General features: G+C 33.0%; 1 protein-coding gene across 2 annotated transcripts in view; it reads right to left on the bottom strand.

The window, feature by feature from the left end:
• Positions 1-2,674: 2,674 nt before the first annotated feature.
• Positions 2,675-27,174, bottom strand: part of LOC145690623 (uncharacterized) — a 173,406-nt gene continuing 148,906 nt past the window's right edge. For both annotated transcript variants that reach the window (XM_081765689.1, XM_081765690.1), the window contains exon 3: positions 2,675-20,979. In XM_081765689.1, the coding sequence (XP_081621815.1) occupies positions 16,128-20,979 (4,852 nt within the window). In that variant the 3' untranslated portion in view covers positions 2,675-16,127. The remainder of the gene's footprint in view (positions 20,980-27,174) is intronic.

The raw sequence follows: 27,174 nt of genomic DNA, 5'->3' as shown, positions 1-27,174 counted from the left end.
AGTTCATCTTGTAATTATTTTACTTGTACAGTCCGCAGCAAAAAACCTGCAACATGAGTAAGTTTATTGTGAAACAACGAAGTCTTTTGCTCCAAAATAAGTGTGCAGGGGAGGACGCCGAGGTTTCTCCTGGTGTGATTCGTGCCACTTAGACGTTATGTTGATTCCCTGTGCTGTTAGGCGTAGATTCACAAGAAACTTATATGCTCATGATGCAGGTTTTTTTGCTGCAGACTGTACAACTTCTATTTAATTCCCTTTAGTCTATGCAGGATATTCTTTTGTGCCTCGGCAATTATTTACTTTGTCGACGAATTTACTTGGTTCTATTTCACTGTTAGACAATAAATCTGTTTAGTAATACATGCTTCAAACCAGGGTGGATTGATTTAAATCACTTTATTTTTTAAACAAAAATCGTTGATTTAAATCGAATTCCGAAATAAATTAATTTAAAGTGAAAATAAGTAAAATCCCTTCCTGTTTTATTTCGATTATGGAAATTAATAATCATAATACAATGAGACTCAAATGTACAGTATACTATGAAAACAAATGTCATGCAGAGGATGATTAGGGAAAATCCCGTTTTGGACAGGTAACGGAGCAATCCTGCTTTCTTCTTTTCGTAACATTGGGTTTGGGTTTTAAGATCGTTAACTATTTCAACGGGGAAATCACTATCGACATTTAAGAAGAAAATTCTTTTTTGTGCGTGTCTGTTTGTTTGTTCCTAGATAATATGGCGTATTTAGAGGGTCCTATCCCCTCTCCATTTTTTTTAGAACTAGCTTGCGGCATGAAATACATAAATTTCGCCTAAAGTTAAGAGTTTTTAAAAGTGGGCCCCTGCCAAATATAAGTAACTTTTCTGAAAAAAGTGTCATTTTGATAAACGTTGCTGTACTTTTTTCTTAATGCTTAACCTTTTAAATTATATCACCTATTTTTAGGTGATAGGGTAGAATCTTCATTATTCGATTAAAACAGTACCAATAACGCTTTTTACTTCCTTTTCTTCAAGACTGGAGGCATTCTAGAACACGTTACATATGCTTTCACGCCCTTCTGCGTTGAGGCATAGTGTGTGATGACGTCATAATTTTAAAAAGATGATATTTTTGTTATGCGTATTATTATTATTATTTGGCGGGTTACATTTTGCATTCAGAAGACTGAAATTTTGAACCGTTTGAAAATTAGTTTTATTCTGAAGAGAATAATGTACAAATCATAATCCTACGATAAATAGGGATGTCTGAGGAAATTTTTATATTACATTCGGGGCATCTGGGGCATTGTGGGAATGTTCTTAGCTCATTGTTAAATAATTTCCTCACCCTTACTACTCAAGATAGAAGCTTGAAGTTTTGTACACACATTTAGCACACCCCTTAGTATTTCCCAGTTGATTTTGAGATCCGTGCGTTAACACAGGGGAATCCAGAGGGGATCAAAATTTAAAAAAAAAAAAGTAAAAAAAAAAAATGCCGATTACTCTCAAAATTTCCCGCTCCAGGGACATGATAGGGAAATGTAAATGTTACCGTTTCAAAAGCTTTTCTATTCTAAAGAGAGTGATGTATGCACCATGATCCTAGGATAAATAGGGATAATGCTGTAGCTGCTTGACTGAAAGTCTATAATTTACGTTTAAAAAGAGCCATAATTTAAAAAGGTTAAGGAACATTGTTTGGGATTGATATAGGTTAACGATTGGGGATAATTCAAAATTCAACCCCAATACTTTCACTTAAATGGCATAATTAGCATTTAATACTAATTCCTAATGCTTTTTCTTCAGTTCACGACTTGCATTATACGAGGAGGAAGATTTGATTTAAATAAAAAAAAATCAACAAAAATGATTTTTTTAAAAAAAAAAATCAGGATTTTTTCCACCCTGCTTCAAACACTTGACCAACTGATATTTTATTTTTTTACTATTATTATTATTATTTATTGTGGTTTAATGGGACAGAATCGTTAAGAAGAAGACATATTTTTTTAAATCCACATCATGAAACAATTTAGACTTTGCACGGAGTACATACGAGGCGTTCCGGGTAGTAAAGGCAACTAAACATAGGGTCATTTTTTTATTTTCCCAAAGTAATAACTCCAGAAATTCAATAATAATAATTATAATAACTACTTGATAGAGCAACGTTTCGTTGAGTTCGCCCTTTTGAAGAAGGTTTTTAAGACGCATTTTCCCCCAAACAAGCCTCTGTTCAGTTTGCACTCACTGTCCAGAACGCTTCACATATTATGCTCGAAATATCTATAATATATTATGCTCAAATTGAAGCTAAAGGGAAATTTTAAAATCTTTTTCGCATTTATAATAGTAGCAATAATTAAACAAGCATCTTCGCAAGAAATAAATTCATTCCAAAGCTCAAGCTCAAAAGTTTTTTTTTTTTTTTTTTTAATTATTATTAAGTACAACAAACACCAGAGGGAAAACAAAACTTCCATCTACATACGTAAAAATTCTCTAAAATGTGCCATACGTGGAGTATAATATACCTTCTGTTGTATTATGTAAATCTGAAAATAGCGCTACAGAATATCGAAACTACTCAACAGACAGAAATATTGACTTTCCCTGCTATATTGTAACAATTAATTTAAGGTTTAAACTTATTTCTTATTGAAATAAAACGAGGAATCGATGAGGTACTACATTTATTTTTTCATTTCATGTACATTTCATGAATGACATAATAACATTTAGTTTAATAAAAACATGGTAGTATAATAATTAAAACTACATGTATGTACACAATACCTAACACACCATCTGACTCTAAATAAAAATCTACATATTGACTTAGTTCCGTCTTTATTTGTTTTATCGTTATTATTTTTTTTTCGACGTGTCAGAGTAGATAATATTGATAGTAATACATTGAATTACATACTTATGAAAAACAGATGATCTCATACAATGCATACTTAGCATTATTTCTTAAGGAATGAATCTTGTATGTATTACTTAAGAATAATTCATTCGAGCCATTTTTTTCCTGATTAAAAAAAAAAAAAAAAAAGAAGAACTAAAAACATTTGAGAGGGACAGCTGCGTAAGGGTTAGAAAATACTATTACAATGGTTGGTAACTCATAATGGTTTGAGCATGTTGTTTTACAACTGGGAAATAAGTCATGGTAATATTCTAACGTTATAACAGGATCACAGTGCATTTCTCAGCTGTAGATAACATTATAAAATTATTACTAATAAATTGGAATAACCAAAAGTTTTATTTATTCTATCTTGCTTTAGATTTGTCTAGAGAGAACACAACAGTGACTCGACTTTTATATTTATTATTATTAAACTTTCTGTTCCCGACTTTTGAATGTTATTTAATGATTTCAACTGCTTCTGCCGCAGTCGCCATCGGAAGCTGATAAAATTATTAGTTAAGAAAATTTATTTACTTGCAATGCCAAACATAAAAACGAATATATTTACATGAAAACTAAATCCAATAATTTCTTCATTCGATTTTAGAAAGATAACTGTACAGATATGTGGAATAAATAAAAAATTCAAATTACAAAGTGCAACAAAAATGTCCAGTTTATTTTCTTCTATGGTATATTCATCATTAATAATGGGATTAACATACAGGAAATTCCTAGGTACTGGTTCTTCAATCACGCCAAGGTATTATTGGATTTAGTCTTCATATAAATATATCATTTTTATGCTTAGCACTGTAAGTACGTAGATTTTAACTCGTAATCCGATCAACTCTCGACCAAGACTGCAACAGAAGAAGTTGTTAAAGTGGTTGACAAGTAACACTTCGCTCCTTTGAATCTGGAGTGGCAGAATGCGACACATAACCTGAAAGAGCCAGTCATAATTAAGATGAATTGGGATTTCCAGCGTCAGTCAGCAATGGATTCGGAAGTTATAGGTCTGTAAAGTTAATATAGGAATCCGTAGGAAATACAGCGTCTAGGCATTTTCTTGACATTCCTTTGTGCTAAGCTGAATATAGTGTAACGCTGTGTACGAAGACGTCACAAGAGTCTGAACGTGCCAGGGTGATCCCACGAATTTGGCTGAAAAATGTATAGCAGTTACCTTCGGAAGCATATGGGAACGAGAAAACGTTCACGATCTAACAGTTCAGCACTCCAGGTTCAGGAATTTGATTTAGTAGGCTTCCTACAAAACTGGTTATTTCGACAAAGCACCAGGTATGTGTATTTCTCCTCACAATTACTGTTTTGACTCAATCGACAGTGACACTTGTTCGAAGTGTAATGAGTTAGCTTTTGTCAGGTGTGTACACTGTGAGCAAACTTTCTGTGCTTCTCATGCTGTTTCTCAACCTGCACATTGACTGGTCTCTGTAAATACTTCAAACGTGATTCAATAACAATCTTTTAATTTAACCCGAACTCAGTCTTGTTGTCTGCTTGAAAGTTACCTTCCGCTTGCCTCTCGTGCTTTATAGATAGTATGGTTTCTATGTAGTATATTACATAAGGTTAGCAGAAAGAAACTTCAAGAAAATGCCTAGATGTTGTCCTGTGGATTCCTATATTAACTTTACTGGCCCATAATTCCTGAACCCACAGCTGACTGACGCTGGGGATGCATCGTAATGAGGACTCTCTTTCAGGATATGTGTCGCATTCCGCCATTCCGGATTTAAAGGAATGAAGTGAGTACAAAACAAAATTAGTAACACAATTAAATTTAAAAAATGAGTCCCTTACTCATGATTTCGAATCTTGATTCGAATTTTACCTTGAATGACACTTAAGATTAAAATTTTAAAGAAAGAAAAATGATTAGCACAAGTATGTTAGACGAGAATATAAAATCAAATTTAGTACCAAACTTAAGATTTCTCACAATTAATAGGTCTCGTACCTTTTAAAGGAAGAATATGGAATATTTTACTTCTATATGTTTCCTACGATTCTGTTTTAAGAAGAGATCATAAGTAAACAACGGAATAGTAGTAAAATGTTAAAGTAAAAGGAAACGAGAAATACACCGAGAAGGCTTACGTACGTGATGTTTCGCAAGTGACACATCCAACAAACCTTACAACCTATCCACAGTTCATACATAGCTTTACTCCTGAGGTAGCCTCTTTATAACAGTTTATTCTCTTCTGGCTTAGAAACGAACTCTATTGTTTTTCTTGGCGTTTATTTAACATTTCTGTAGAAATTTTTGAGTGTTACTCTTAAGAACTCAAAGTAGATGATGACTACTACGTTTATATTTGATTTACAAAATCTTCATGTATACAGACGGTACATAAACAATTACGCTACTGTATAAAAACATTCGCAAGTGTCTTTCAAGGTTTAATTAAATAGAAAAACAAGATTTTTGAGCCCCAGGTTTTTGAAAAGTGTGTTTTGAACTAGGGAGTAATAACAGATAATTGAACTCAAGACTCTTACTTCGCTTCCCCAAAGCATTATAGATTACTTAAAGAAATCATAAAATGTTGAATTTGTGCTAACAGCTCTCACGAGTTATGTACGGAAATATATTTAGAGGGGATAGAAGTATGGAAATGAAATATTTACAACAATAAATAAAAACATATTGCTGCTTCACAGAATACACATTTTAAATCTTTCTTTTTCTTCTTCTTTGGGAAGCGGTGGCTTAGTGGTAGTGTGTTTACCTCTGGTGCATGGGGTTCTTGGTTCGTTCTCATCTCGCACTAAGTGATCTTTGTGGCAGACAAACACCGTGTGCGAGGGTTTTCTCGGGTTCTTCCGCTTCCTCCCACCATTTCATTCATTTCTTATCATCATCATCTCCTTCAGCCTAGCCGACATAACCGTGGGACGTACAACTTAAAGATTTCATTTCATTTGTTTTTCTTCATCACTTATTTGTAACTATGGTAAAAAGAAGTCAATGATATTATTCCATCTTTTATCCAAAATATCTATGTCCAAATTTAATTTTGATGCCCTCATTCGAATAAGAGAAGTGTCGTATGGCTGTCTTTCTATAAATGATGACGATTATTTGATCAATTTCCCTTTGTCAAAGTTGTGCTTTGTATCTTTCAGGTGTTTTAAAAGCCTGATATTGGGGCATCGTTGTATTTGGCACACCAGCAATGTTTTCTCAGTTTATGGTGTGTATTTCTTGTTGTAATGTCTATATAAGTGTTTCAGCATGGTAACGAGACTTCCTATGTAGAAAGGACATAATTGGGATGCTAAGTGCGATGTGCGTATATCAGGACTTTGAAAACACCTGGAAGATACAAAGCATATTATAGGTGATAAATAAATCATCATCACGCAAAGAAAGACAAAACTAGTTTGTTTTTATTATTATTATTATTATTTTTCGTACGAAGGGATCGAAATTAAATTCGGATATGGATACTTTGGACAAAGGTTGTAATAATATCATTGGCATCTTTACCGTAGTCATCAACCACTAAAACAGAAAGATTTGAAATGTATGTTTTGATGAGTAACAATATATTTTTTATTGATTAGCGTAAACATTTAATTGCCATACAGCCTATCCTTACTAAATACCTTTCTTTATTTAATTCTTGACAGTTTTGACATCTATCAGCGAAAATTAAAAGTTTTACATGAATTTCTAAACAATCTATAATAATTTGGAGACGCAAATGAGTATCACTGATAAGACTGCTCTTTAAGCTGTTCACATTAGAATAACACACGGGTGTTAGGTAATTTTTTCTCCCGCGGAATTTGTAAAACTTCTTGTTCTTATATAAATCTCGCCGTGAGCTAACTTGAATTAAATAGTCATTTCTTCACTTGTTTTGATATAGCACAAGATTTTCATCCTACTTAAATTTTGTTAGAAATACATGGCTCCCATTTGAAACAGCAGTTTTTTTTTTTTAAGTTAGATTACGTAATTCACAATTAATACCTCTCTTTATTACTCTAGAATGTGTGAGAACGAAATACTGCGTAAGTAGGATTATATTGTAAATAAGAAAAACTGGTGTACGTAACACAAATATATAAATCAATAAATAAGAATCATTCCTTTTGTCTGCAATAAAAGGTTTTTAGAAGAATTGATAAAGGACGATCTCTACATTAATTATCATGAAGTGCAGAATTTTCAGTAAGTATCGAGTTCACTTTGAGGAAAACATAGAAACTATTTAGAAAGGAAATTAGTGATACTTATTTTTGCAGCCTATCCTAACTTTTTTTTTTTTTTTTTGGCCTTTTCAAATTCCTGGATTTCCAAAAACTAGAAAACACTTTGCGGAGCGGAGAAGTAATTATTTTTACATTTATTTGAGGTAACCTGTACGTAAATCTGTATACACTATATTTCTTGTAAGTGGTCAAATCAGACTGGCTGTACAGTTAGCTTGAAAGATACTCATGTATTGAATTGCAATATAATATAATATATCTGTATTTCATTATTTTTTAAAGAGGTACTTATGCTTACGCTTCACTACATATATATATGCAAATGATGAGGTATTCAGCGTAATAAAGATATCTGTCAATTAAATATAATACATTGAAAAAGAATCTTTGATTAGGGAGATTACCAAATTACCCTAGGACGTAAACTTCCTATAGCATAAAATATGAAAACAATTATCAAAATATCGACCACTATTCTTATCCAGTAGTAAATGTCCGCAAACAATTGAAAATAATAATAATAATAATAAAAACGTGATTAATTGAACCCCCTGTGGATCAAAACAAATTCTCAGAGGACCCTCTGAAGATAATGCCGTAAACTATAATTCACCATATGTCTACATTTTCTCATATGAAACACACTATACATATATTGTTTCACAAAGAAATATTTCAAGCTAACATGTTGAAAAAGACTATTTTACCCTCTGTGAACATTTTGTTTTTCTGTACTTCATTATCATTTGTTACTGCTGAGAAGCTCTGGATGGCCAATTGATTAGTACAATTTCATAAAGTGTGCATATTTTCAGGTTTATAACAGAAAATAAGTTTTGGAAACTGATTCAGTACTGAGAAGAAATTATCATACACACAAGACTAACTACGTCTTACAGAATACGAGATAGCTAATCTAAAATAATTTCATATAACTTGTTAGCATTCCATATTTTTCATTATTAATATTATTATTATTATTGTTTCTAAAAACCTTAGTATTGAAGATTCATTAGTATTTTAAACATAAACTAAAATGACTTAACACGACAAAACCTGCTGCACATACTTATTAAAAATTAATTACTTCATTCCTAGTAGAAATTATTCTGAACAATGTTAGTATGCACTGCGGTTGAGATCATCCTCTAATATTAATATGTTCTTTGTGTACTATATTCTTACACTCGTTCACTTTCTCTATATACACACACATACTGTTTAATTATTTATACAAATACAATCAAAACATCAATACTAAATACTTACTAAAACATTTAAAAAAGACTGCATAAATACTTAGCTTTAATATACTATCACTATTATATGAGGACTATATTACATCATAGCAATATTGCTATAAATCTTCTCTAAACATGTATCATAGCGTGCACAATCAGCACAAAAAATGCTGACCAGCTTCAACATAGAAATTCTTTATTTATTACATATTTTCTTTATAACAATTCAAACATACTTGCCTACGAATGGATTTTATCTGCACACGACTACATTGCATACTTTGCTTATTTAATATATTGATAGCATAACTTTTTATATACAAATTTGTACATTTCGTATTTGTGCCAATACCGTACAGAAAGATTCACATGAATATGAGTTATACAACACATTTGTACGCTATGTTGATATTATATTTTACTTAGGAACTACGTATTATAAAACTGATAGAGATTATAAATATTGTGCTCCCCGTATCTTACGGTACGTAGGCATCTAAAATTAAGAAAAGCGAATGTAATACGCATTTTAAAATAGAGAGTCTCACAAAAATATCTGAACAATATGACTCCGAGATATTTTTACATTGATATCTGAATTGTATTTATTAGTTTGGACCTACAAACAAAATTTGACGAACACAGTTATGATAATAAATTACTTTTTAACTTAAGCGAAAAAAAAATTCTATGTTAAATAAAATAAACACTTTCATGATTAAGTTTACAACACTGCTTTTGGTTACTTTTCACAGTATACTACGTTATACGACAAAATTTTACTTAGTCCTGATTTGCAGAGTACTACTGTATTGTTTTAGCATATTCCTTTCTATTCGTAAAATACTATCTGCTTTGTTTTAATATAATCCGCATTATTATCTTAAGTCAAATTTTCCCAAGCTTCATCTTACTGAACACTTTAAAAGATTTGGACTACATCAATTAAAAAGTATTTTTTACTGTTGCTCAAGATGATTTGTATTCCAATGTCTAATCAACGAAAGAAAATGAAATAACGAAATTGGATAACATTAGACACATATACGTTATAAATAAAGAACAGAAACTTATGAAGGGGGATAAATCTAATTACATTGTATTTAGTATGATTCAGAGGAAAGGGTTTTTTTTTTTTTTTTTTTTTTTTTTTTTTTTTTTTTTTTTAGAAATGACAAATTTGTTGGAAGTTTCTGTTCCATATCAGCATTTTTGATAAGCCAAGAACCAATAGGTTAAAGTGAAATGCGAACTACATGTTCTCTCAGCAGCACTCCAGCATGAAAAGAAAAAGAAATCGCTACTAATTTAGCCAGAAGGGGGATAACACAATTTGATAAGAAGAAAATTTATTCTTATCAATATGAATATAATATGGCAATTTGAGGGAAGTAATACCTGCTCTCACGCATCACTTGTGATAAGACATGTAACGTACCATTGTTTTCTGAGTTGACGAGTGGTGAGATATTGTCAACTGTTTTTTTATTTTATTTCAACCATCATGTTACCGGACAAGGTTTTGTTCACAAAATGAATTATTTAGATGCTTGAAATATGCATCTTTCGAAACATGGGTAATAACAGGAGTGTTTCCATTGCAAACGGTCGCTGACACACAGCGAAAACGAAGCACCTGGGGCTCCGATTAGCTGTAGTGTGTTATTCGCTGCTCTTTAAAGCTTTTTGACCTAACTTCACTGAGCTTTAGTTTCTCTCTACAAGCGAAGTGAGGAATTTCTTTATTATTTCTAGCTTACTAAAATGCAAAAAATAAGCTATTGAGTAGCACTACGAAGTATTATTCGCACACAAACTGCAAATATTTACATCGATATTTCCATTATATTGGTTTAAGGAGAGGTGAAATTGAACATAATAGTTTCATCTCTCTCTTTTTAAGATTATACTAAACGATTTAAAATTCCAAACACAAAACTTTCCTATACTTCGAACACTTGACAGACGCATGCGAACTTTTCGTTTCTGTTTGAGTACTATAGCCCCAGAGTGCAAAATAGGTGAATTCTCCCTCTTAATAATTTTGGAATAATTCTCCCACCCTTCCATTAATAAGTTACTGGGAGTTGAATAAGGTAGAAGTTTGTAAATTAATTACAGTAGTTCATATGTAATTAATTGATGAACTAGTGGCTAGCGGTATCTCTAATCTTACAGTACTTAATTTAATAATTATGCACATTCAAACATGTGAACTCTCCATATTGAAGCACTTCAGGCCAGGCCGGTAGCCAGCCCAAAAATTTGAGGGAGGGGTTAGAAGTTAGGGGGGCAAACCAACCATATTATAGCCAATCACCATATTATAGTTCATTTGCAAGCCTACCGTGAAAATTTTTGAGGAGGCCAGCAAAAATTTAGGGGGAGCCCGCCCCCTAGACCCCCGTGGATACGGGTCTGCTCCAGCGTGAAGTATTTTTGTACACTTGTCTTCCCCCCGCCCCTCACTTCGACTATAATGTTTCCCCACCATGCTATAGCTAATCATAATATTGAATTCTATTTATGAATATTTCATATACCGGCCAGCAGTATCACTACTACTACTCTAGAAAGAGGGGAAACAAATTTTCTTATGAAAAGAAACAATAAATATGGCACTGGGAATGATGATCATTGACATGTGTTATATTAGAAACAGGAATACTACACTAACCATATATGAGGAGCAGCTGTTTACGGTCTTCTAATCCATTTAAAATTTTCTCACATTTATGTTCTAATGGAAGTTCCAGCAGAGGCCCAGCAGATTTTGACTTCTCATTGTCTTTTGTAATGGGTGCTCCTGTAGATACAATCTTTCATATACAGTACACACTAAGATTTTGGAGTCACTTGAATCTCGGAACAAATTAAAATGAAATATATAATGCTGTATTGCTTCGAATTTTCGAAAGCTTTATTTTTTCCAAAACCTTTATATCATTTCAACATACAAATAACAAAAAGGTACAGATTTTCCCTCTTTTTCTTTTTCTTTCTTTCTTCTATAATGGATTCTTTTAACCCTTACGACTAAAATCAAACAGAAATAACTACCTTTTTCTTTTTCGCAAATTTGATTTTTTTCTTATATTTCCAAATTTTTGCTGCTTTTTACTTTTAGGATGGCGCCTCCTTTTTTTTTTATCTCTGTTTCACAGATCATTTTCAGTGTTTCGTTTTTGTACTAATCTATTTGAAAGACAATGTATTGTACATGCGTTCGCTGTTACTGTATACAAGTTAATTAAAAAACATTTCTTCCTCTATTTCTGGATCCTTTACGACATTTGCTCAAATAATATAAATAAAGATGCATACATATAAGCAACTGAAGGTGTACATACGTGTTTTATTTATTTATTTTTTTTTTCATATTTCTAACTTCATTTTGTATATCTTACAATTTTAAAATCCTTACTTTATCCAATATGTAATAAATATTTTGGACTCTTCCTTCCTTGAACATTCCGGAAAGTATCAAGATTTAAAATCTTTCCTTTAAGGCTCTTCCCTAACCTCATCCCCAGTATTAATTTTTTAATTGTACTGAATAATTTAAGACAGTGAAGAATAAGAAATATATAGAAGGTGAGCCAGATGGAATTTACAAAAAGGACATTATATGAACTAATAATTATTTTAAAGATTCTTCGTATAGTGTATAAATTTGGGTGCCTAACAATGATGACGCTATAAAGTGCACACCGAAATTTCCAGCGTATAAGAAAAGATTTGAAAACAGTAACGTTCAGAAAATGAGGGTAAACTTAGGGAAGAGACTTAAGTACTCAAAAGAAATTTTAAGATATGCATTAAAAAGAGTTTTAAAATACAAGACTTCATTGGTACAAACTTATACTGCACACAGGAGCTTTCTTGCAAATGTGTATATATATATATATATAATATATATATATATAATATATATATATATATATATATATATATATATATATATATATATATATATAAACATTAACACTTGCTCACATTTAATACCACCCAGAGAAACAACCTCACTTCAAATATAGGAGTTTGGATTGTATATAGCGTACAATCTCAACTTTATTTGAAACTGTTATCCATGTTTCATCTATTTGATAGACAATTTGAAAACAAACAACAGGAAGTCAAAATGAGTCAGGCTGTTACTTCATTAACCATATTAATATACAAGCTTCAATTATCAAAATCCAATAGCCGAAATCTATGAGATTATAAACAGAAAATTCAAATAAAACTTGCAGATTATTGATAACAGAAAAATGTTCGTAAGGGATATATCTGAAGCTGTACTACACATTATTTCATTTCTGTTTACTTTAAATGACATCATGTTTATTTTTCATAACTGCAATAAAAGTCATATTGGTTGGCAACATAATTAAATAAAAAATTAAAAAAAAAAGCTTCCTTACAATGCAACTGCAATTACATGACACATGTCTACAATAGTTCTTAGCGTAACTGAAAATTTCATACTACAATTTCAATAAATTCATAACATGTTTGTATATAAAGAATAACCTGGAGAAATATGTTGCTTACAGAACAAATACTTAAAATATAAAATTAACTGAAACTAAAATTTAGAAATTGTTAATGAACACTCTAATCATGAAGTCGGAATCAGTTTTAATTGGATGGAATTCTACTCATGATCGTAGCTTCGATCTACAAGTTTCACAACAAACTTTTTTAATTCATTTTTATCTTCTCTGCCCTCAGCGACAGATTCATCACTGGGAGATTTAACACTGAGAGAACCCGCCTGTAACTTTCTCTTCTACTTCAAACTACTTTTGTCCTCTTCTGGTAGACTAGTTAACAAATTGTTTCATACGCATGCATTAAGTCTTCATACCATTAAGTTCTTACATTTCCTATTGATAGAACTATATTTTAGGACAGATACATATTTAAATTGACACTTTTGGCGCTGTATCTATCCAAAGTCACGATTTGCAGTACCCTAGACTTCCTGTGACATAATGACACAATTCACTTGCAAAACTAATAACACTATTCATGTTCGTTTACTGTAGAACACCATTCGCTATTGAGATATTCAAAATTTAAGGTGTTTTATGTATATTGTATTTTCTGTATATTACGAACTTTCAATTGAAAGCATTAATGTTTACCTAAAACATCATATGTAGTATAATAAGAGGGTGAAAATAGTAAGGAAATTGCTTTTTACAAAGTGATACCATTAGAAACATTACTGTTTTCTGACATGTAAGTAACCAATACTGAATATGAGCTCACAAGTATGTGCTATGAATTACTGAAGATATAAAAGTAGGATTTACGTAAACTGATCAGAATTTACACAGATATAGATACGTATAAACATTTTTTTTAATGTTTCACATGTACCTAGGTATATAATAATTTCTGGTTTTTAATTTGAGCTAATTATATGCTGTTATCAAGATTTTTCAAATTCCTAATTTACGCAAAACATGTGCCCACACAAGGTACTATAAACACCTACGTTCTTTATATAATCATTTTACCTTCAGGCTATGTTTGAGATTTTTGGTCAAAGGATAAACATTTGAATCGGTTTAAAGATATCTACTTTATCCCTTACAGTGCTCATAGATATCGCGTAAATATCTAGAATCCACTGCAGCAACATTAAACAATTTTCCGAAATTATTCTTCCTTCCTTTCTTGTTTCGTAAACTTCAATACTGAACATAAAAGATAACCAAACAATTTTATGCATCATCTAACTACGCTGAGGGTCAATTATTTCACCTTATCAACATTCTCAATATAACATGTATTTTCTTCACACAAAAGGTAATTATCATTACGTTCGTAATTGTTTTTAATAATTAAAAAAAAACTCTATGATTGCATGCGTACAAATTCTCACTCTTTTATATCCCGACAGCACTGCAAGACAGCAATATTATATGAGCACAGAGCTAGTTTATGCAAGAAAGTACAAAAATGAAGTCAGTAGCACTCGCATGACATTATATACTGACTTTCAGATAATCTTAAATTTTAGTAAATTTCTCTGCGTCGCAAGTTATTACAAGCAGAATCAAGAACTACATGATAATTACACCGTACGTATGTGTTTAAAATTACTTTTAAAAAAATATCTGATTCCGAGCTCAAGATAAGAGCAATCAAAAATTAACAGGGACTAAATTATGGTTTTCATGTATAAACAGATATATCTAATTTTTTATGCTTAGGAGCTCGATGTTGTTAGATTAGTTAAAGGTGATTAGCGCCAGTTCAAGAGATAAACACACTAGTACTCGCGTAAAATTGATTAAAATTAGTGACATGAAGAAGATCTGAATAATATTTGATAGTAGTTTTCTGAAGAAACTTGTACAGTGTTAATCGGTTTAAGTGTAACACGATGGACTAATTGAATGAGACTTCTAATTGTTTATTGTCTCGAGTGCACGTACTTTTCACTTATCAGTATACATAGTCAAATGATTCTAGTTAAAATTCTGTACAGGCATTAGTATCACCATTGGCTCTGGGAAGAATAAAGAAGACTGGTACCATGGCTACGTTATCAATTATAGTGTATTTCAACATAAAAACTAATATTCTCCGTTGATAGGCAGCCTAACTCAAATTATAAGCTATCTATTTCAAAAACTAGGCTCATATCTTTTTCCCTTCACTAACCCTAAAATACTACACTGTTACATTCATTTTTATTTCATAAAATCAGTTTTAGATAGATTCAAAATTAGGCACACATAATTTAAATTCTTGATTCTAGTTAAGATATCTGTCAGCACTTCTCCAAATATTAACCTAACTTTACGTCGAAGCTGTAATTTGAAGAAAATCCCAGCTAATATGTTGCAACCACTTGCGTGAGACACCACACACAAAATAGCATCTTTAAATTTAATACTTCGATCCCTTCAAGAAAACTTACTACAGAAAAGACAGAGAACAGTTGTGGTACAGTGACCACTAAAAGATGGAGATAACCCGCTGTGATCTGTTTAATTGATTACTGAGACAAACTACCTGGTGCTAGCAGATTACATATTTTTTTATTTTTATTTTTTTAAAATTAATACTTAACTTTCCCTTAATAGTGTTTTTTGCAAGTTCATTAACTGCTATTTTCATATGATATCGCTCACAACAGGTTGCAGCATCATCTGTGAAAACACATCAGATGAAATTTTCACAATTTCAAATGGCTTTCTTGCGAATTAGATATCAATAGTCATATTGAAATTTCTTCATTTAACAATCTACAGCAACTCTGCAATCAAGGACTAGCAAACAAAATGTACAGAAAGAAGTTTTCTCACTATAGTTTTTTAACGGAATGCGCGTGAGAGAACTAAGTTCGCACCCCACATTTATAGCTATCGAGTTAAGCACAATTCTTCTCTATGTTTTGAACCACTATGCTGCACGACTCATGATTTTGTTCTTATAAAATCGGCCATATTAAGTACTAAACATTACACGAACCGTGTTAAAAATGATTTAGATAGCTTCGCCAAAATCTAACAAGGTTTTCTCTGGTAACACACTGCAAAATAACTTACTACCTCAAACGAACAAATGAAGATACTTTGAGACAAACCCTGTTATGTGATGCATCTTAAATTTCCTATTTTAATTATTTTTACTAGTCGTGCAGCGATTTAACGAAACATGTTAAAAAATATGTTTAAACTTTTAGAATATATTTTCACGTATGTGACTCTGCTACATAATACGTAATAAGATGAAGCTTTTCGTGGACAAGCAACTGGTGAATCTGCAGTGTGGAAAGTGTTTTAAATGTATCGTCACATAAATTACACCTTACATTATGAACCTTTTTTATATGCTCACTCAAACAGTACGTAGATGAAAGTTCTTTCCCACAGATATTACAAGCGCACTGGTTCCTGCCAGATTCGTGAACAAGACGTGAATGCTCTCGAAGTTTGTAAGAATCGTAAAAAGCCTTCGGGCAAACTAGACATTTATAGGGCTTTTCTCCAGAGTGACGTAGCATATGCGTTTTCAGTTTCCACTTGTCTGAAAAGACTCTGGGGCACTGATTACACCTGAAGGGGCTCTTTTCTGGGTGACGTAACTCGTGTAATTTCATGTACCATTTCTTTGGAAAAGTTTTGGGACACAGACTACATTTATATGGGCGTTCGCCACTGTGGATAACTAAATGGTCCCTTAGTTCACACATGTAACGGAAAATTCGGCCACAAACATTGCACGTTTTACTAGATCCCATTCCTGAATGTACAGTTTCGTCATGCTGTTTTAATTCAGCTTCATCGTTCACTTCTTCGTTACAAAGGGAACAACGAGGTTTCACTGGCAAACCTTTATGTCGCCTATCATGGCGTTCAAGGCTTTCTTGGAACTTGAACGATCTCGAACATGTTGAACATCTATAGGGTTTATTCTCAGAATGGTGTTTCTCGTGCTTAGTAAGAGTGTCTTTATATTTGAATGCTTTTGGACACATAGAACATTTAAATGGTTTGTTAAGCGCGTGTTCCTTTTTATGTTTCTTAAAATTTAATTCGAATTTGAATGTTTTCGAGCAGATTTGACATACAAACGGTTTCTCATCTTTATGCTGGGCTTCATGTTCTTCTAGATGATGTTTGAATTTGAAAGTTCTATCACACATTGAACAATCGAAGTTTTCTTCTCCTGCATGTTGTTGTTCCTCATGTCGTTTGAGATTGTGTTTATATTTGAACGACGCTGAGCAAAATGAACATTTGAGCGATGTCTCAACTGTTTGTTGTGGATGCTGTTCCTCATGCCGTTGAAGATTGTATTTATTTTTAAACGACTTCGAACATACTGAACAGTAATAGTACTTATACGAATGTACTTTTTCATGCTTTTCCAGTTTGTACATATCTGAGAATCTCTTGTCACAAACATCACAATGGAATGGTTTGTCAGTGTCTTCATGAGTAGACTTTATGTGTTTTTTCAGATCAGCAGCTTCAATAAAGGATTCGCTGCAGAAACTACACTCGAAATTCTTTCGAAATGCATGATCATCTTCCTGGTGTTTTCTCAAACTTTTCAAGTCATGGAATCTCATTTCACACTCCGAACAATATAGCTTACTTTTCTTTCTACCTGGATGTTGGAAGTAGTCCAATTTGTCTGCTAAAAATACTGATGGTTGATCTTCGTCTTCATCTTCATCCTCCTGTCCTTCTGGCACAGCAATGTCACCAACGCCGTGGGCGCTGCGAACATGTTCCGTCAGTTTAGTTAGACCATTGCAGGCCTCTCCACACAAACTACAATTCAGAATCATACGATCGAGATGGTCTTCGCTATTCTCTTCATCCCCCTCAATCATAGAAGCTTCCGAATTGTGTAGAGAAATTTTGTTCTTGGCTGCAGATGAAGGCTCAGTCTTCATCAGAGTTTCCTGTTTGTTTACTTCGGAGTTTATCTGTTCTGTACTTAATCGTCGTTTCGATTTCATTAGCGGAACATGGGCTTTCTTTCCCATAATACCCTGAGTTGTATTAGTGATTAATTCCGATAACTCACTGTTGGAATTCGTTCTAGCAGCTGTTTGATGTTTAGGTGCTCCTACAGACGAAGATGAGTTTACATGCTGCATCACACTTCTGGATTGTTTCATGTATTCATCATAAGGTATAGGATTAATGGGTGACGGTCGTGATACAGGATGAACATGCTTACTTTCATGTTTTTTAAGTAAATATCTCTGCTTAAACACTTTGGAACACACTGAACATCTGAAAGATTTATCAACAGAATGCTTTTCTTCGTGCTCTTCAAGATGATGTTTAAACTTAAACGATTTGGAGCATATTTTACATTCAAATGTCTCATTACTAGCATGATGTTCTTCGTGACGACGAAGATTTTCTTTGTACTTGAACATATCGGAACATATAACACATTTAAATGTTTTTACACCCGGATGTTGTTCTTCGTGGCGCATTAAGTTTATTTTGTTTCTAAATAATTTCGAGCATATTGGACACTGCAAATCTCGATTACTGATTTTGTTTGTCTCATTATGAACTTTCATGTGGTCTGCCAACTCAACAGCGGTTGAGAATGAAGTACTACAAATATTACATTTGAAATACTTTTTTAGTTTGTGAACTTCATCTTGATGTATTTGCAAAGATTTTTGGTCCATAAATTCCATTCTACATTCTGCACAACTAAATCTGTCTGGAATTTTATCTGCTGTAACCTGTATGTTAGAAATTTCATCTTCCACTTTGATTACCGGAGTATCTATCTTGTTCTGCACCACTTGACCCAAACGTGTTTCCTGACTGTATTTAGTAACAATAGTAGCTTCCGCTGAATATGACTTAGCTTGCTCTTTCTGTTGGATAATGGGTAAATGAGAAACAGGTAGTTTTAAGTGTTTGTTTTTTGAATGCTTCTTCTCGTGTTCTTCAAGTCGATGTTTAAGACTAAATGACTTTAAACACACTGAACATTGAAAGGATTCATTTCCAATATGATATTTCTTTTCATGGCGTACAAGGTTTTGTTTGAACGCAAACGATTTTGAACATAGCGTACACTGGTAGGTTTTACTATCCATAATCTGCTCTTCTGTTTTCTCACTCGACAATGTGTTAAATGACTTTGACAGTCCTGAAGAATTTTCTGATTCCGCACTGTGGAAAGTACTATTGCTCTCCTCGTGCGCTTTCAAATGTTCTTCCAGCTGAGCAGTGTCAGTAAATGACGTCGTGCAAAAGTTACAGTCAAAAGTTCTATCTACTGGATAATCTTGTAACATATCTTCCTCTGGGAATTCAGTTTGACAGCCTGCACTGAAGACTAGAGTGTTATTGTAACTTGTACTTTCTCGTACTATCTCGATTCCCTTTTCGTGAGTAGCTAATTGAGATTCAGATATATCTTCTGAATGTCTTTCAGACATGTCATCGTCCGCTAAAGCAATATAGGGATGAGTATATGGAACGGGTTGCAAAGTAGTTAAAGTGATAAGATCGCCTTCTTCCTCATACCCAGTGTCAGTGTGGTCTTCAGAAAATGGTAGAGATTCAACATGTGACTCGCCTACTTCATCTCTTGTATGAATATCTTGTGAATGGATGTCTTCTGAGTTAAGATTACTTTGATTGACAGGAGCAATTGCATCTGAAATCATATGGGCAGCAGTATCTGGATTTATGTGTGTTGTAACAGGTGGATTCACATGAGTAGTAATAGCTGAACTCACATGAGCTGTAGTATCTGCAATAACATGAGCTGCAGCACCTGCATTCACATGGGCAGCAGCAGTTAAATTGACATCAACAGCGGTATCTGGATTTGCATTGGAGGTGCCATCGCCTTTTATCAAATCTAAGTGTTTATGTCTTTCATGCCGATGTAAATTATATTTGACTGTAAACGTCTTTGAACATATTGTACATGCGAATTTCCCTTCTTTATGTTGTTTTTCATGATCTTCCAGATGGTGTTTAAACTTAAATGTTCTGGCACAGACAGGACATGTAAATGTTTGGCCAGTGTTATGTTGCTTTTCGTGATGTTTCATATTGGATTTATATTTAAAAGTTTCTGGACATAAAGAACATGTGAACACTTTATTGACTGTTGTATCTATGACTGTTGTATCTGTTTGCTCTGGTTTATGTCGGTCTTCATGACGATGAAGATTATATTTGCTTTTAAAAGTCTTGGGACACATTGAACACTGAAATGATTGTTCAGTGTGTACTTTCCTTGCATGGGCTTTCAGTGTTGAAAGGTTGGAGAACAGTTTACCACACGTATCACAACTAATTGAGCTACTACCAGTGTTTTCGTGAGTTCTGGCATGATCGGTTAGTTGTGACTCCTCCGTAAATGACTCGCTGCAAGTTTCACATTGAAAGCTTTGAACTACTTTGTGACTCTCTTCATGGTGATCGAGCAGACTTTTCAAATCTGTAAATGCCATTGGGCATTCTGAGCATAAAAAGATGCTTTCCTTATTGCTACCTATAGCATGATCATTGTCTTGGCTATGCGACCCAGATTCTGTATTATGATTTTCGTCTTCACTTTCTAATACTTCATCTTGTCTTTTGAGCTCATCCTCAACCACAGGAAGCAACGCTACGCTATCCGTCTCCGCAGCAGTTTTAGCCTCCTGGTTGTTTGTTGTCACATTCTCAGCATTCTGGTTTTCGTCTTTTCTCAATGCTGCGTTCTCCATTTGGAACTCATCTTTAATCAAAGGACGCACTAGTGCACTACTTGTCTCTGGAGTTATTTCACTTTTCATTTCTTCTATTTTGATCTCACTGTTATGTTCAGACACTACTGTCGTTGCTTTGGTCTCTGCAATACTGTCAGCATTGTTAGATATCTCCTCTGTTTTGACGTCACCCTTAATCATGGAAACCAATGCTAGTCCGTCAGTTTTCGGAGCAGTTTCAGTTTTCACTTCTACCTTAACCTCGTTGTTATTCTCAGGCAGCATTGCCACTGTTTCGGTTTCTGCTTCCCGGTTGCTTGTAGTTAAACTCTCAGCATCGTTAAACCTGAAAGATATTTTCTGTATTAAAAACCAGCAGCGCACTCGTATCCAAACATGCAACAATATCCACAAATCAAATAATAGCAACATACTTACATTGGTAACATTCATTATAAAATGGTCACCTACTTACATACCCTTATAAGTATGTACAATTATATCAACAACAAGGCATACCTTAAATTTGAAACACTCTTATTATGCTCGTTTTCTACAAAACCTTCAATCCACATATAATCACTAGTATATAATCACTAGGGGACGGAAGTTAATGAAATGCCATCTTTATCTGGTAACGCGGACACAATGCCCATCAAATACATATAATATTAGACTTCGTACTGAAACAGAAAATGGTCATTATAAAGTGTATATTTTTGCAAGTTTTGCCAATTTTCAGCTTTTAGGTAATGGCAATATTGGTTTTTGTTGTTCATCTTTGCACATTTTGAATGAGTGTGTCACTATATTGTCAACGGTTTGACTTGCAAAGATTTTACCAAAGTTTTCTTTATAACAAGACGGCTGCAGTTAATTTTAGGTTAGGTAAGTTAGTTAAGATACAGTTAGGTTCGGAATCTAAGAATATTATAATATGTTAGGGCTACCATACGTTCTGGTTTTCCCAGTCATGACCTTCTTTTGAACCTTGTAATTTGCGTTTAAGCAGATTTTCCACGTAGAAAAAAAAAATTACATTAATCGAATGCTATTGCCACATAAAACAAATATAATTCTCCATGCAGAAATGGCTTCAGTCACTGATTCAAGCTCATTCTGCGTAGAATAATCAAAGTTTACGTCTGTTTATAAAATGTTAGACCAATAAAACTGAAGCCTTACTAACTGAAGCCAAACTTACAAAAATATTGATTAAGTCGTTTTTCTTCTTCATTTCCAAGTGGTCAGAAATGGTGTCAAACAGTTGAATTCCTATAGGGTATTTCACCTTTCTCTCGGACTATTTTACGTTCTAGTTCAATAGTTGTGAGGGGAGACCAGAAAGTTTTTAATCTCACTATGATAGAAATGGGCTAATAACATAATAACCTGCACAATGATAGGCTGACATCTCACTAATACGTGTGCTAATTTGAGTATTTACAGTTCTGTTAACTGATATTGCAGCATGTTGGACAAAACTGAATACCAAGCTCTGATTAGGTTCTTCCACCTTTAAGGAAAATTCACGCAAACGATACATTAACAGATGGCACCTGTGTATGATGGGGAATGCCCACTTTGCGTAGACACACTGAAACGCTGGAAGTGAGAACTGAAATATGTTTTCACAAGTCCACACGATGATCCAAGAGAAAGTCGTCGCCTACAGACCCAAGTGCAGCTAGTGCTTGAAGATGTAAGTGTGATTTTGAATTGTTTAGCTAGGGAAGTGAACTGCTCACACTATATCACATGACATTCTGAATATGGGTAAAGTGGCAGCAAGCTTGGTTCATCCCGATTGTTGACATCTTTTCAAAAAGAGCAACGTGTGCAGCGTGCATAAAGTATTTTGAATCTATACCACAAGGACAAGGATGCTTTTGTAAACAAATTAGTGACATGGGTGAATGCTGATTGTATACATTTGACCCTAAAACCGGAGGAATGAGTAAAAAACATACAAACATAAATCGTCCCAATGCTCCAAATGGCTAAAGTGCAGCATTAATCTAGCAAAGTCATGCTGTCCGTGTTTTGAGACCATAAAAATGTACCAGAGATCTAATACACTAACGATGCCATGGAAAGGGAAACCACTGGTTTAGGACATTGATATGTAGTTCATAACTTTATTATTTTTAATAAGTTAATGGATTAAACTATTGCAATGTGCATTTAATTACAGCATGACTACTGCAGTTATATATACCTTAATATTTAAACTTTTAGTTGTGCAGGTAGAAAATGAAAGGCATGTATAATCTACGAAATAGAGTATTGATATTTATCATGTTCTTAACTCTGTTCATGGAAACAATAACTTTAATTAGGAATTTCAAATATCTCCTATTTGAATGAAGATAAACGAAAACGTATGAACAGCATTAAATAGAATACTATTTACGTAATTGTTTGAAGTAAGTCTACATACAGGCACTATAAGGTAGAAGAGCGTCCACTTGGATGCTATTTAAATGTATATAAATGTATCTTAGCACTGAGATAATACAAGCAATATGCCGCGTCTTATTTCTATAATTTATAGACCGTATTTAAAATAAATTTCCATATTTAAAATAAATCTTCTTTGTTGACACTTCTTCTTCCTTTAATGGGATCAAAATAAGAAAAGTACGTATGGATCAACAGAAATTATTTCCCCGAGTAATTTTATTAATGAGAATATTGAATGGTTTAGTGCCTGCGCGTGCGCCTTGGTTTCATTCCCAATGGAAGAAGATAAAAATATTTGAATGTATTACGGTGATTCCGATTCTACCTTAACGAACGACAGTATACGTTTCACATAGGCTAGATGCTAAAAAGAGACGTTGAATTTGAATAAATATCAATGAGATACTACAGTAATACACCACATAGTTAGTCATTAAATTTTCCTCACAATGTTAAAAAACTCGACAGTAAAATAATATAGTAGTATAACAACGAAATAGTATAGAGAATGTAGAGTAGAGACTGTAAAACAACAGCAGAGGCAAAAAACAAAAGTCTGAGTATATGACTGATCTCACCCCTATAAACAATATGGGTTGACGAAAAGTCTCACAGTACATATCTCACCCTTACTACAAAAGTGCCACAACTCAAAAATTGTCAATTTTAAGTTATGTATATATTCGGATTAGTGAGCCTGCCGTCTATCCGGCAATATAAGAATTATGGCCCCTAGCTTTTCTAGAAGCTGCACGAGAGTGCCAGTTTCACTAGTAAATAACATGAAAGTGAATGTATTACCAACACTTTCAAATGCGATTTACTCAAAACTAATTTTTTTTGAGTTGTGGCACTTTTGTAGTAAGGATGCGATATATACACACTATATTTTATCAAAATCGAGTAAGTTTTACGGAAGCTATAATAGGACATATATCCTAAAATTGGAGGAAGGGTAGTGGCAGTTAAATTCAGTCCTTTCGTCTTAACTGATTCCAAATTCAAGAACTGAGGATGACTGGAAAGCCAAAACACATCCCACCACAGGTGAATATTTTTTTTTTAAATATATAAATTAACGTAAAACGTGTTTTTTAATTGAGAAGGAGGAGGAACAACGGAAGGAATACATTCTCCTATTTCACTGATTTTTAACTCCATACAGGAGAAATAATTGGAAATCTGGAAATCTTTAAAGAAAATGCATGTCTTTTTCTTCACATTATATGACAATTATCGTGTAACCATATATATATATATATATATATATATATATATATATATATATATATATATATATATATATATATATATATATATATATATAAAGGGGGGATTGGTTTCCCAGACTAGAAGTTGTAAAAGTTCTACTCAAACTTTTAATAAAACTATACTAAAAATTTAACGGTTGCCAGCGTTACGCAATAAAATTTTGCAAACTGACTCGTAGCAGTAACGCATCTGATTAATACGTTCGAACGCATTACTGCCGCGAACCGGACGTATTGGATAAACGATGCTGAAGGGAAGTAACGTCCTCGTACCAACTTTGTAGTATTCTGCGTAGTTTGGTTGGAGGGAGAGTCTAATAGTGACAGCGAAGGAGCAGTGTTCGAACTAAACTTCCGGACAAGGGGAACTGTTTGCGTATTGTCGTAAAAAAGCCCAACATAGCAAGATACAGGAATTGACAACCAATAGAAACGAAAGTAAAGCTGAGAAAATGAAAAACTTGTTTGGGCACCACTTTCACCCTGGTTAAAATTACTTGTTAGACCAATATTGAAAAGGGGTCAGAGAGGCGGAGTCCCCAAAGACCAAAACACTTTTTTTTTTTTTTGAAATAGGCAATTTTGCATTTAATTTAGATCGTCACAAAATCTAAATAGAATTCCCCTGACTTTTCCTGGTTTGCAGGTAGACTGACCACCCTGTTTTAAAAAAATATGCGCCACAGTGTATCAAAATAGAATAACTGGTAAAAGTTACCAAATAAATTCATTTTCTTATTATAATATTTAAATAATAGAACTTTGAAATTTGGGGAAAGTCACCCATTTTATAGATTTATTATTGACCGATTTCATTCAGAACCAGTGGGAATGACTGAGATGCCTAAAGACAATAACATATATTACCTGTTAGGAAAATCAAATAATTTTTACGCAGTTTATACTGGAAAATTGTTTTGCATGTATATGTGTAAACTTGCAACATAAGGTGAATTTTACCCTATTTATCCCATTGATTAGAAAGTAACATGGGTTACTTTGTTAAAGGTCGGAAAAAGCCACGTATCAAATTTCATTAAAATCGGATGAGTCTTACAAGAGTTATTGTGGAACAGACAGACGGACAGACAAACACACAATCAATTGAATGGTAGAAGTTCGCTTCAATTATGACCATAGAATAAAACAAGTACTAAACACAAAAAGTAAAATTTTATCACAGAAACACAAACTACTCAAAGACGAATGGATTCTTGAACAAAATCAAGTCACCTTCTTGAAGAGATATTTAAAAGAACATAACTCCAAACATAATGTGTTTCTTAGTATGTTTCCAAAAATTCAGAAGTACGAAATTCCACTGTAACCAACTGACAATGCTATACACTCACCTACATACAAACAAGGGAAACATCTTACGATATTACTGAGTAACACAACACAACACATTAAAAACCCTTCCAATTTTAAGATAATTGATTCCATAGCAATTGGTGATGATGATTTTTTAGATTAGTCTTGATGTTTTGTTCACTGAAGTGCTTCTTCAAAACGTGGTCTCTCTTCTACTAAAAACTTCATTGTAAACAAGATATAAAAAATCCGTTTAAATTAATTTTAATTTTCACATATTTTAAATATACTTTTATGATGTACAATATTTATGAGATCGCCGCTATCACTAGTATTTGCCAATTTTCATAGGAGTTTTAGGAAGGGAATATATCAGAAACAGTTAAATTGACACTAGAAGTTTGGTTTCAATATGTAGATGAAACGTCTGTAATTGGAAGGATTGTTCAGTTACAGCGTGTACGGAAAACAACTCATATTGATCTTTCCTTAAGAATTGATTCATATCATTATCCATCTCAGAAAAGATGCGATATTAGATACATGACTACATAAAGTGGAAATTACATCTGATGAAAACATCTTCGAAAACAAATACGCCATTTAAAATTAATTTTTCTACAAAATCGTTACAATGAATAGATATCAGTAAGACAATAACATAAAGCTAAAAACGTAAACATGGAAGGAAATTCACAAAGAACTTTGAAATAAACACAAAAATGGCATTTATGTCCTTTATTTATAACAGCTCGAATAGAATAAATTGCCTATTAAATAAATACAAATAAACAATACACATATTACTTTGAAACATCAGACAAATGATGTGCTCAACAAAAGAACAAGAATGATCAGACACCCCAAGTATTTATTCAATCTCACGTGAATCTCACCTCATATACATTGGACAAATAAAATGTGCAATTAGAACCAGATGTGATGAACTTAAAAAATACATTCCATGAAATTAGAAAAGTCTGAAGTGGCACAACATACATTGCAAGAAAAACAGAATTTCGATTGGAAATACGACAAAACCATTCACAGATAGATATAAAAGACAGGCAATATAATAAACTTATATGATAATTCCATTAATCGATAGAAGGGTTTGAAGTTGAGTCAAATTTGGAATATTTTACTTATTTTTTTTTTTTAAGATGTAGAAGTAATATAAGGAAACAGTTCATATTCTAAATTTGAATTAAATTTAACGCTATAAGAAAGTTATAATTGACATATATCGGAAGAAAAAAAGCTGTAAAACAATTACCTATTTTATTGTAACTCATAAAGGCACTGTCTTTGAAACCAATTAAATCAAACACAACGTGGATGGAACATCAAAACCTTCAATTTACTTAATGTTTCAACGCATTGTGCGAGTCGTTTTCTCGGGACAATGAAGACAGGAAATAATACGTGAGTCAGTATTATACAGATTCTGATCTTATATAACATTTTATCACACACTTCCCTTCTCATACATT

The sequence above is a fragment of the Thermobia domestica genome, chromosome 7 (assembly GCF_964235325.1).
Source record: "Thermobia domestica chromosome 7, izTheDome1.hap1.1, whole genome shotgun sequence".
NCBI lineage: Eukaryota > Metazoa > Arthropoda > Insecta > Zygentoma > Lepismatidae > Thermobia > Thermobia domestica.
Note: the sequence above shows the minus strand (reverse complement) of the source record. Positions and strands in the feature narration are given on the sequence as shown.